The 13775-nt window shown below is 50.7% G+C and overlaps 1 protein-coding gene across 1 annotated transcript; it reads left to right on the top strand.

Moving 5' to 3' along the window:
* The first annotated feature begins 1836 nt into the window (after positions 1–1836).
* LOC128672174 (proline-rich protein 36-like) lies at positions 1837–3453 on the top strand. Its single transcript, XM_053749121.1, has one exon. It carries the CDS (start codon positions 1837–1839, stop codon positions 3451–3453), a length of 1617 nt encoding a protein of 538 aa, XP_053605096.1.
* Positions 3454–13775: the final 10322 nt, after the last annotated feature.

The raw sequence follows: 13775 nt of genomic DNA, 5'->3' as shown, positions 1-13775 counted from the left end.
GAACTAATCGCCATCGAAACTGCCATAAAATACATCGAAGAAATCCCATCGATCACAAACACAACAATAACAATAGCCTCAGACAGTCAATCAGCCCTAAAAGCCTTACAAGATAGAAATAACCCAGACCCCACAATTTCTTCAATACACAGCTGCATACATAGACTAAAAACCAAACATAAAACTAAGTTAATTTTTATATGGGTAAAGGCCCACATTGGCATAACCGGAAACGAAGCAGCAGATATAGAAGCCAAAGAAGCAGCAGCAATGAAGACCTCAACCAAATCCAACAAATTCCCCATATCATATGCAAAAAGGGAAATCAAAAAATCAATAGATGATAAATGGAAGGAAATATACAGACAGGAAATAACAGGCCATCACATTAGCAAATTCTTCCCAAGTTTAGAACAATTAAGAAAATTTACAGAAAAAATAGCACCGAATTTTGAAATTACTCAACTCATAACCAACCATGGGTACCACAAAGAATATCTACACAGGTTCAAATTAACGAATACAGAAGTCTGCCCATGCGACAGTACTAGCATACAATCCATGAAACATCTAATAGAACACTGCCCAAAATTTTACAAATCAAGAAACGAACACGAAGAAGTAGCCAGGATTTACAAGATAGACCCATATGACCTCAATCAAATTCATCACCGAGACTCCACCATCAAGACATTAGCAAACCATTTACACAGCATAATAAGTAACTTGAAAAAATTTAACCTACAATTGTAATTTGATTAATAATTAAGTGATTATAAAAATAAATGCCACTGTATCAAATCGCAGAGGCAACAAAACTGTAAAATCAAAACTTCAAAGACAATTGCTTATGTAAAACTATGATATATACATGTAAGAAACTCTGTAATAATGCTCGATAATAAATTCCTCCCGGATGTCGTGTAGCATCCAGGAGAAATCTAAAAAAAAACCTAACCTAACCTAACCTAACCTAACCTAACCTAACCTAACCTAACCTAACCTAACCTAACCTAACCTAACCTAACCTAACCTAACCTAACCTAACCTAACCTAACCTAACCCATATATACCTATTTGTTCCCCTACATCCCAGTGAATTTTCTCTTTAGTGCATCTCGTGTATCCTTCAATATAACAAGTGTTTTCAGTGCAGATTTCTCCATAATTTCTCTTTAAAAAATTCATCTAGTTTCCGTGAACGCCATACTTAGGCGCTAACACTCATATAACTCTCTAAAATTTTTTCTCGCTATCCCTTGATCGTCTTTGTTTGTAGTTCTGTTTACTTACCTGTCTCCCGGCTCCCTGTGAAGTTTCGTCGCATTCCGTTGCAGTTTTCTTGCATTCTCACCTGTAACATAGATATTTTTCATACAAATTTTAATAAAATCACACTTTTTCCCCTTTTTTCCAAATTTTTTCTATCGGACCCTCGCTAGCTTGTTACACCATCTTATCAGGCTAACGGAGGCGCATCTTTTGACGCCTCACACGTCTCGATAGGACCACCCAATTTTGAAATTTTCGCCCACCACACCCGCCCAATTGTGTTCAGGTTGTAAAAGGGACTTCACTTGGGACACCCCATACCCAGATCTACTTCGCTTTTACCGCCACCTAGGGCCAAAAATTGTCAACTAAATTAACAGCTCCCTTAATAACAATAGTTTAGGATTACTTCGCTAGTTCTACCCGTCCTCTACTTCGGAAAAATACCACTTCCAGTTAATCTCCCTTCAGCTGCTCTCACTCGCTTCCTCTATTTTCGCTTTCATTGACGACATATTAAATTTTTTCATACTTCTTCTAAACACTTTTCCGGTCTAAGCCAACATGGTCCTAGCCCATTCACCACCGCGTAAGGCGGCCAATACTCGCCCCCCAGACAGGAACCTCCCCCGCATCCCCGAAACTCCTGCGGACATTATCACGCAGCAAAGCCCCTCACCGCAACCCTCTACCTCCAGAGCGGGACGTTCGCATTCTCTTTCCCCGCGCGCCTCCTCTAGGCTGGCTTCAATCCGGGAATCATCCCCTAGCCAGGATCTGCGCACGCCTCCCCCATCTCCATCTAGGGGGAGAATTTCGCTTTCACCCCCTCCCAGCAGCCAAGCGTCACCCAGGTCGATTGACCATGACGTGACTGTAATGGCCGTCCCGGACCACTGGGAATCGCTTTCGCCCCCAGTCACACCTACTCCACCTTTATTGTATTCACCCCCCACCCAAGTTCCATCCACTGCGACACCCGTCACACTCGTCGTACCCGCACCCGTCGCACCCGTCGCACCCGCCGCACCCGTCGCACCCGCCGCACCCGCCGCACCCGCCGCACCCACCGCACCCACCTCAACCCCGGATACTCACCTCCAAGCTGCTCTATCCAACATCATAGAAGCGGCCAAAGAAATTATCACCAAAATAACTGAGGGCAAGAGCGTCACCAGCGCAAACAAAAAGCGCATCCAAGAGCTCGCGAGGGGCATCATGGGCTCGGTGGAGAAGGCGCAGCAGACGGAGCTCCCCAAGCCCGTCTCGGATACTATCCTTCTGGCAATCAGGGAGAGTATCCGGGACGAGTTCAAGGCCCAAGCGCCCGACCTCGCGTCACCTCCGGCTCCAGCCCTGAGGTCCTTTGCGGCTGTTGCTTCAACACCCCCGCCACCCAAACGCACCCCCCCGCCGCCACCTCCCCCACCACCTAAGCGCACCCTCCCTTCGCTGGTCATCAAGGCCAAAGAGAACACATCTCGTGAGAGTGACGTCCTTGACGAGTGGCGTAAGAATGTCAGGTTTAGGGACACCACTTTCGCCCCCACCAACGTGCGCCCTCTGCGCAATAATATGGTGAAGGTTGACTTTGAAACCGTGGCGCAGCGGGATGACGTCATGGCGAAAGTAAACAAGCTCCCCGGGGTGGTTGCCGAGGAAAGCAAACTTCGGAAACCGCTTATCATCTTGAAGGGCATTAACACCCAACTACGAAAGGAAGAGCTGGTGGAGGTGGTGAGCGGACAGAACCAAGTGAGCGCCGCAGACATTCGCTTCTGCTTCGCACTGAAGAATCGGAACGAGAAGCTCTACAATGCTGTTTTAGAAGTTGCGCCAGCTGTCCGTCGAATGCTAGTCGAGGCGGGCCGGGCCAATGTGGAGCACCAGCGCGTGCACGTCGAGGACTTCAGTCGATTCGTGCAGTGCCGCAAATGCCTCCAATTCGGCCACACCGGCAATAAGTGCTCGGCGGAATTCTATCCGTGCGCGCACTGTGGCTCCTCGGCCCACCACATCTCAAACTGCGCTCACAAATCAGATGCATCACAACTAAACTGCTTTAATTGCAAACGGTCAAACGACAAATCCACCGGTCACTCTGCCCTTGACTCCAAAAAGTGCCCTAAAATCATCAAAGCCATGACAGCCCTTAGCGACTCCACCGACTATGGTTATTAAACGAATAGAGTTAACACAATGCAACCTCAACCGCTGCTACATAGCGCAACAAGAATTCTTCATCAACTTTCGCAACAGCAACTCTGACATTGCTCTCATCTCAGAACCATATGTAGGCCCTCACCTCGAGATGAGGCCTCCCCCAGACATGAACGTATTCCAGTTTCCCAACGGCTCCCGCGTCAAGGCGTGCGTGGTGACCAAAGCCACTGTGGCTGCGGTCGGGGTCACGCAGCTGTCCTCAGCGAATCTGGCCGTCGTCCGTGTCAAACTAGGACCAAAATCTTTAAACGTAGTCTCCATTTACGTCGAACCCGACATAGACAAACACTCCACGATATACAAGCTAGACCATTTCCTAAGGACTACCAGATCCTCGCTGCGGATAGTGGGCGGCGATGTCAACGGCAGCCACCGGGAGTGGGGGGAGACACAGGACAATGATCGGGGGGAGGAAATTTGCACACTTATGGCCTCAAACGATATGGCTGTTTGCAACACCGGCAATGAGCCCACGTTTGAGGCCATAAGACACGGCAACCTCTGCTCGTCAATAGTGGATGTCACATATGCGTCACAAAACCTCATAGACAGGCTGGAGGACTGGCTTGTGGACCGCGCGATCTGCCCTTCATCCGACCACAACGGGATTACTTTCAAAATAACCCCAACTCACAACATCGGAAAAACTGCTAAATCGACCACTTTCAAATACTCCACTTACAGAGCAGACTGGACAGACTTCCGCACACAAATACAATCAGCCACCGAACATCTTGTCACCCACACAGACTTCTCCACCCTCACCGAAACCGATCTAGACCAAACGGTAAATCAACTAACCACAGCCATACAAAACGTCTGCAACAGAGTCTTCCACAGAAAGCAAAAACCTAAATATTTCAACCCATGGTGGTCAGAAGAGCTGGAATCACAAAAGAAAAATTGCATCCGACTACACCATCGTCTCCACAACCTGAAAAAGGCCAACAAACCACTCGACAACATCATCAAAGAATACACAGAGGCAAAGCGAAATTACGCCAAAGCCATCTCAAAACAATCCACCGAACACTTCAGACAGTTCTGCGACGCGCAGGGGAAAGAGGACGTCTGGGCCGTCACAAACCGCCTCATAAAGGATGCACCCCTAAGGAAACCACCACAAACTCTAAAAATTGACAAAACCTACACTGACAACACCAACGACACCGCAACCGCACTGCTAAACCACTTCTATCCTGACGACACTCCCGATCTGACAGCACGCCAGCAACACCTGCGAGACACCACAAGAAACCCACCTAACACACCAGACGACATACTCTTCACCACCGACGAGATAAGGGAGTGCCTAAGCCACACCAATCCCAAAAAAGCCCCCGGAGCCGACCATCTAACCTCAGACATCTGCGCACAAGCCTTTGACGCCATCCCCCAATTCTTCACGGAACTTTACAACAGAAGTCTGGAATTAGGCTACTTCCCCAAAATATGGAAACAGGCGGTGGTTAAAATAATTCCAAAACCAAATAAACCGGCAGAACAACTCAGCTCGTACCGCCCGATCGGACTCATTGCAGTTTTCGGGAAAATCCTAGAAAAACTGATCATCAAAAGGCTAGAGCATAAATCGGAACAAGAGGAATCTCTGAACAAAACCCAATTCGGCTTCAGACCCCAAACATCGACGGTGGACGCGCTTGAGCGGGCCCTGAAAATAGTAAAAACGGCCAAAGAGAAAAAGCGACAGGTCATAGCGATATCTCTCGATATAAAGGCCGCTTTCGACAACGCCTGGTGGCCTGCCTTATTCCAGCGATTACACCACATACGATGCCCCAGAAATCTATATAAACTCATCCAAAGCTACTTCACCGACAGGAGGGTCACCCTGGATTATGGGGAGAGCGCGTCGTCCAAATCGCTGACCAAGGGCTGCGTCCAGGGATCCGCTTGCGGCCCAGTCTTTTGGAATTTAATACTAGACGAACTTCTATCCATGCTGCTACCGGACAATGCCCACATACAAGCCTTTGCTGACGACGTGCTTCTCATAGTCGAGGGAAAGTCGAGAGAGGAGGTAGAACGCACTACCAACACCTGTCTTCGCGAGATATACTCTTGGGGAGATAGAGTAAAACTGCGATTCGCACCGGAAAAGACGCAATGCATATCATTCACAACACAAACCCTAACAGCTGAAATAGAAATGAACAATGTCCGTATACCTTTTACAACCCAAATCAAACTTCTTGGCGTAATCATTGACAATAAACTAAACTTCATCCAACATTCTAAATACATAATAGGGAAAGCTACGAGAATTTTCAAAAATCTGTGCAAATTTGTTAGACCCACTTGGGGAATACATCCGGAAAATGTAGAATGTATATACAGGCAGGTGATAACACCCATAATAACTTATGCGGCGGGAATCTGGGGAACAGCTACAGGGTTCTGTTCGGTTCGCAGAGCCCTCCGTTCGTTCCAAAGAGCGTTTGCCATTAGGGCGATCCGAGGATTTCACACGATCTCTGCCGTCGCCGCGGATGCGCTAGCGCGGTTCCCGCCGCTACACCTTGTGGTGGAGGAGGCGCGCGAGACGCACCTTATCAAACAATCTGGCACGTTGGGCTCCCTCCCTGAGGACATTGGTCTGTACAGACGCGTCCGGATCAGGGACCTCCTGCACCCAGCCAAGCGGGTCACGATAGACTACGATACGGCGACCACGCAGGAGGAAACCGATTACCTGATGAACCCGGAGGCACCCAATGTCTTCACGGATGGGAGCAAACACGAAAACGGAGATACGGGGTCAGCATTTGTCGTCATCATGGAGGGACTGCCGGGGGGATCCGTGACCAGAAAATTCAAACTGTGCCGAACCTCTACAGTATTCATGGCCGAACTCTACGCTATAGCCCAAGCCTTGGAGTGGCTTCGCGCTCGGAACCACTCCTCGGCAAAAATCTTCACAGATTCTCTCTCCGCTCTAAAGGCTATCCAGGACCGCAGCAACACAGACCACCTTGTGAATCGCATTCACAAGGACCTGTTCTTGCTGCGGTCCAGGAACCAGATGGTGAACTTCGTGTGGACGACGGCTCACGACGCGGCAGCCAAAGCGGCGGCCTCCAAAAAGACCGCGTCCGAGGTCAATTTCTTCCCACTGTCCCACGCCAAGCGACTCCTGAAAGCGAAAACGCTACAGGCTTGGCAGGCGGAGTACCAGTCGACCACACAGGGAGCCACCACCAAAGCCTTCTTCCCGCTCATCTATCACATCCCTTCCGCTCTAAGCGTCTTTAAAATTTCCTTCTCTCTCACTCAGATTCTAACTGGCCACGGATTCCACAAAACTTACCTCTCCAAATTTAAAATCATTGATGACGACAAATGCCCTTGCGATGGCACTACAGCCCAAGATATACCACACCTTCTAAGAGAGTGCCCTATATTCGACAAGACACGCCATGACTACGTCACGGCGTGTCTACGCAATAAAATCGACGAATTTGACCTGATCCAGACCTCAAATAAAGAGGAAACGACAACGACATTCTTGAAATTGGTAGACAATATCGTCTACAATCTCAAAACCATCAATGGGACATAAATCTCTAAAATCTGTCATTTCTCCCAAAAACCTCCTCCCCTCCTAACATAACACAGATAGATGCACGCAACTTTGTATCAAATAGCAAAGAAAAACGTGCATCTAAACTTAGTGATTTATGTAAAATTGTGCCCAAATCAAGCCACTATTCCTAATATTTCAAAAAAAAAAAAAAAAAACCTAACCTAACCTAACCTAACCTAACCTAACCTAACCTAACCTAACCTAACCTAACCTAACCTAACCTAACCTAACCTAACCTAACCTAACCTAACCTAACCTAACCTAACCTAACCTAACCTAACCTAACCTAACCTAACCTAACCTAACCTAACCTAACCTAACCTAACCTAACCTAACCTAACCTAACCTTTTTTTTTTTTTTTTTTGTTTTTTTTTTTTTGTTTACCCAGGGGAATGCTTGTTACGCACTGAGTGTGGGACTCCTGGGCCGCTAGTCGGCCCAGCCTACCCACTAAACCCCTGGGGCGTTTTCACGCTGCCGTTATGGGGGACGTCACGGGGTCGCTAGGCATTCGACCGCGACGCCCCCCCGGCCGGCCTTTCGGCCCCGACCTGGGCGGGCAGCAAGCACAAGTGCTAACCACCCGCCCCTTACGCCACGCGAGCGTGGCGCGGACCATCAAGCCCACTCCGCACACCAGTCAGAAAGCTGACGGGGGGAGCGGGCATCACCGACCGCTGGTCCTGAAGGGACCAGCGATCACAACACACACAAAATCTTGGGTGCCACAGGGCACCCAAGTCTGCCTCTGTACGGGCGCAAGAGGTGATAGGCAGGTGACACCCACACATTGCACCCGATACAGAGGCAGCCACCCTTCGGCCGCAGAGGACAGGGGGATCGTCGAGAGACATACCGACTCTCCTCTTCCCCTGCGGCCCCACCACACCGTGTTCAGCGCCACGGCCGCGCTGTGGTCGCGGAGGACAAACCCCCGCGACCCCACCTCTGGTCCCCTCTAGTTTCCACATCCAAAGGCTGGTGGCGGGTCACCAGCCAATGGCAGTACTACTGAGGGGACCGTCCACCAGGCCCAGAGCACCCACCAAAGTCTCTGGGCCTTGGGTTCCTCTTGGTTCACCGGGGTGGCTGGTTGTGTCAGACCAGCCCCCCCGGTTACTAAGCCCCACCATCGCGACAAGATGGGAACCCGTCGGGGGGAACCTAACCTAACCTAACCTAACCTAACCTAACCTAACCTAACCTAACCTAACCTAACCTAACCTAACCTAACCTAACCTAACCTAACCTAACCTAACCTAACCTAACCTAACCTAACCTAACCTAACCTAACCTAACCTAACCTAACCTAACCTAACCTAACCTAACCTAACCTAACCTAACCTAACCTAACCTAACCTAACCTAACCTAACCTAACCTAACCTAACCTAACCTAACCTTTTTTTTTTTTTTTTTTGTTTTCGCAGGGGAATGCATTTACGCACTGAGTGTGGGACTCCTGGGCAGCTAATCGGCCCAGACTACCCACTAAACCCCTGCGGATGCCATCGGCCGCTTTACAAAGAGGCGCCTCGGATCTAACTAGCACAAGGCGCCTCAGCGACTGGCCGGTCTCTTTCACCAGAGACCGGACTCTCCACTCTCAGGGGCCCTCCGACATCTGGAGGACCCCTGCCGCCGGGTGGGACCTCTGTCCCACCGATTCAGGGGGGGCGCCCGCAGGCGCGCCCCCAACCACCAAGGCGAGCCGCACGCCATCCAGTCCGGAAGCAGACCGGAGGCAGCGGCTCTCCGTCTTATTCGGCCGCAGAGGATAGGGACAGCGGCGCACCGTAATACCGGCAGTCCTCCTCCTCTGCGGCCCCACCGACCACCATGCCTGCGCCATGGCCGCGCCTCATTCGGCCGCAGAGGATAGGGACAGCGGCGCACCGTAATACCGGCAGTCCTCCTCCTCTGCGGCCCCACCGATCACCATGTTTGCGCCATGGCCGCGCCTGGTCGCGGAGGATAGGGAGAGCGGCGCACCGTAATACCAACCCCTCCTCTTCCCCCGCGACCCCTACCACGGCTGTAAGAGTAGAGGGCTTAGCCCCCTTCTCTCACAGCCACTGAGCCAATTGGCTCTCCAACCTGGGTTACCCGACATGGGTAACCCACCACCAGTTGCCAGGACATTTGCCAACGGCTAACAAGACCCCTAAACGGGGAGTTATTAACCGTCGCCCAGGGTGCACCAGCCCAATAACTTGTCAGCCGCCGCTATCACCGAATCAAAGATCAAGTGACAGAAGCAAACCTTCAAATCATCGAGCCAACGTGGAGGTTTCCTGACAGTAGCACCCCAACCTAACCTAACCTAACCTAACCTAACCTAACCTAACCTAACCTAACCTAACCTAACCTAACCTAACCTAACCTAACCTAACCTAACCTAACCTAACCTAACCTAACCTAACCTAACCTAACCTAACCTAACCTAACCTAACCTAACCTAACCTAACCTAACCTAACCTAACCTAACCTAACCTAACCTAACCTAACCTAACCTAACCTAACCTAACCTAACCTAACCTAACCTAACCTAACCTAACCTAACCTAACCTAACCTAACCTAACCTAACCTAACCTAACCTAACCTAACCTAACCTAACCTAACCTAACCTAACCTAACCTAACCTAACCTAACCTAACCTAACCTAACCTAACCTAACCTAACCTAACCTAACCTAACCTAACCTAACCTAACCTAACCTAACCTAACCTAACCTAACCTAACCTAACCTAACCTAACCTAACCTAACCTAACCTAACCTAACCTAACCTAACCTAACCTAACCTAACCTAACCTAACCTAACCTAACCTAACCTAACCTAACCTAACCTAACCTAACCTAACCTAACCTAACCTAACCTAACCTAACCTAACCTAACCTAACCTAACCTAACCTAACCTAACCTAACCTAACCTAACCTAACCTAACCTAACCTAACCTAACCTAACCTAACCTAACCTAACCTAACCTAACCTAACCTAACCTAACCTAACCTAACCTAACCTAACCTTTTTTTTTTTTTTTTTTTTTTTTTTTTTTTTTTTTTTTTTTTTTTTTTTTTTTTGTTCTCGCAGGAGGAAACCCATTTACGGGCGACCCAGGGGAAGAGCATCTCCCCCGGAGTGTGGGGCTCCCAGGCCGCTGCCGGCCCAGACTACCCACTAAAACCTCCTGCGGCGTTTTCCAACCAACCGTTGATGAGGGCGTCATGGGATCGCGGACATTTCACCACGACGCCCCCCGGTTCTGCCTCGCCAGGCGTCCTCATCGTAGCAGACGACGGGCGTAACGTGCCCGCCGCCTGCCACCTCTGCCTCTCCTGTTCAGAGGGGCGTCGGCTTGCGCCTCCCGCTCCCTCTCGGCAGCCTCCTTCTGCGACATGACAGCCTCGCAGAAGGAAGCCACCGCATCCCAGCACCTTTCGCTGCACAGCATCTTTTCCACGACACTGTGCAGCGCAAGGTCGACTCCTCCCAGCTCCACGTAAAGCTCCACTCTTTCCTCAGCCCATCTTTCACAGTCTGCCAGAGTGTGCTGGGCCGTATCATCCGGCTCCCCACACCCATGGCAGACCGCGCTCTCCTCTCTTCCGATCCTATGCAGGTAATGACCGAAGCACCCGTGTCCGGTCATTACCTGCGTCATCCTAAAGGTCAGCTGACCGTGTCCTCTTCCGACCCAGTCTACGAGCGATGGGAGGAGCGCCCCAATGGTTCTCACGCCATATGGGGAGTTTTCCAGCTCAACTTTCCATCGCTCGAGCAGTCTGTCCACGGCCAGCTGCCTGACCGCCCTCATTTCCCTGGGAGCAAGCCTAATTTGCAGCAACCTGCACCTGGCTCGCTCCCGGTACACCTCTGTCTGGACCTGGGCTTCCAGTTCCCATGGCGGGGTTCCGGCTAGGGCGCAAGCTGCCGCCCAAGCCACCGTCACATAGGCCCGGGCGATGCGATTGGCCACCACTCTCTGTGGCCTACGCAGCCGGGCCTTATTGGCCGCGGAGAGCCTATCCGACCAAATCGGTGCCCCGTACAACGCCATGCTGCGGGTAACTCCCGCATACAGATGACGGCACGAGGCACCAGGCCCTCCGACATTGGGCAGCAGCCGGCTCATCGCCGACGCCGCACTGATTACTCGGGGAGCCAGTTGACGGAAATGCTCCCCGAAGTCCCAGCGTGAGTCCAGGATGATGCCCAGGTACTTCATGTGCGGCTTCACCTGGACTCTCTCCCCGCCAATGGGAATACTCTCGTTCGAGGGCGGTCTCCATTTCCTTTTCCTGCCGAAGGCGATGACCTCGCATTTACTGAGGGCCACCCTCAGTCCCAGCATCCTGATGCGCGTGACCATCAGGTCTGCCGCGACCGCCGCGGCCCTAAGGGTGCTCTCCAATTGCTCCCCCCGGACAGCCACCATTGTGTCATCTGCATAGCAGATGACTATTGTCCGGGGGAGTAGGGCCGCGCGGATGGCCCAGTCGAAACCGACGTTCCACAGCAGGGGACCTAATACCGACCCCTGGGGAACGCCACAGGTCATCGCCCTCGCTTTCTGCCCATCCCTGTCCTCGTAGAGCACCACCCTTCCTGTTAGGTAGTGCCCTACGAGGTTCCTTAGATAGAGGGGCACTCCGTGATACCGGAGCGCCTCCTCTATCACTTCGTAAGGGAGGGAGCCGAAGGCGTTTGCTATATCGAGTGACACGCCAACGGCCCCTCCCCCTTCCTCAATTGCTTCCTCCGAGAACGCCCTCAAGGCCCCGATGGCATCAATGGTGGACCGCCCTTTCCTGAAGCCATATTGGCGGTCCGACACATTGGGCCCCACGTTGTCCAGATGCTGGACGATTCGGGCTGCGACAATGCGCTCCAGCATCTTCCCCGTCTCGTCCAGCATCAGGAGGGGCCTCCACCCCGAAGGAGAGTCCTCAGGCCGGCCTTCTTTCCTTATAAGGACTAGCCGGCCTTCTTTCCACGGCTTTGGGAACCGCCCCGTCGACAAGCAGTCGTCGAACAGTTCTCTAAGGCGGCTCCCAATGTGTTTCGCCGCCACCGGGAGTATCTGACCAGGGACTCCATCCGGACCAGGGGCCTTTCTACGGCCCTCCAGTCGCTTCAGTCCCCAGTCAAATTCCTCATCCGTCACCGGTGGCACGCTCGCCGTGGTGGACTCCCGTTCAGGGGAACCTAACCTAACCTAACCTAACCTAACCTAACCTAACCTAACCTAACCTAACACACATCTCGTGAGAGTAACCTAACCTAACCTAACCTAACCTAACCTAACCTAACCTAACCTAACCTAACCTAACCTAACCTAACCTAACCTAACCTAACCTAACCTAACCTAACCTAACCTAACCTAACCTAACCTAACCTAACCTAACCTAACCTAACCTAACCTAACCTAACCTAACCTAACCTAACCTAACCTAACCTAACCTAACCTAACCTAACCTAACCTAACCTAACCTAACCTAACCTAACCTAACCTAACCTAACCTAACCTAACCTAACCTAACCTAACCTAACCTAACCTAACCTAACCTAACCTAACCTAACCTAACCTAACCTAACCTAACCTAACCTAACCTAACCTAACCTAACCTAACCTAACCTAACCTAACCTAACCTAACCTAACCTAACCTAACCTAACCTAACCTAACCTAACCTAACCTAACCTAACCTAACCTAACCTAACCTAACCTAACCTAACCTAACCTAACCTAACCTAACCTAACCTAACCTAACCTAACCTAACCTAACCTAACCTAACCTAACCTAACCTAACCTAACCTAACCTAACCTAACCTAACCTAACCTAACCTAACCTAACCTAACCTAACCTAACCTAACCTAACCTAACCTAACCTAACCTAACCTAACCTAACCTAACCTAACCTAACCTAACCTAACCTAACCTAACCTAACCTAACCTAACCTAACCTAACCTAACCTAACCTAAACCTAACCTAACCTAACCTAACCTAACCTAACCTAACCTAACCTAACCTAACCTAACCTAACCTAACCTAACCTAACCTAACCTAACCTAACCTAACCTAACCTAACCTAACCTAACCTAACCTAACCTAACCTAACCTAACCTAACCTAACCTAACCTAACCTAACCTAACCTAACCTAACCTAACCTAACCTAACCTAACCTAACCTAACCTAACCTAACCTAACCTAACCTAACTTTTTTTTTTTTTTTTTTTTTTTTTTTTTTTTTTTTTTTTTTTTTTTTTTTTTTTTTTTTTTTTTTTTTGTTCTCGCAGGAGGAAACCCATTTACGGGCGACCCAGGGGAAAAACATCTCCCCCGGAGTGTGGGGCTCCCAGGCCGCTGCCGGCCCGGACTACCCACTAAAACCTCCTGCGGCGTTTTCCATCCGACCGTTAGTGGGGGCGCCATGGGATCGCGGACATTTCACCACGACGCCCCCCGGTTCTGCCTCGCCAGGCGTCCTCACCGTAGCAGACGACGGGCGAAACGTGCCCGCCGCCTGCCACGTCTGCCTCTCCTGTTCAGAGGGGCGTTGGCTTGCGCCTCACGCTCCCTCTCGGCGGCCTCCTTCTGCGACATGACAGCCTCGCAGAAGGAAGCCACCGCATCCCAACACCTTTCGCTGCACAGCATCTTTTCTACGAC

This window comes from Plodia interpunctella, chromosome 8 (genome assembly GCF_027563975.2).
Source record: "Plodia interpunctella isolate USDA-ARS_2022_Savannah chromosome 8, ilPloInte3.2, whole genome shotgun sequence".
NCBI lineage: Eukaryota > Metazoa > Arthropoda > Insecta > Lepidoptera > Pyralidae > Plodia > Plodia interpunctella.
Note: the sequence above shows the minus strand (reverse complement) of the source record. Positions and strands in the feature narration are given on the sequence as shown.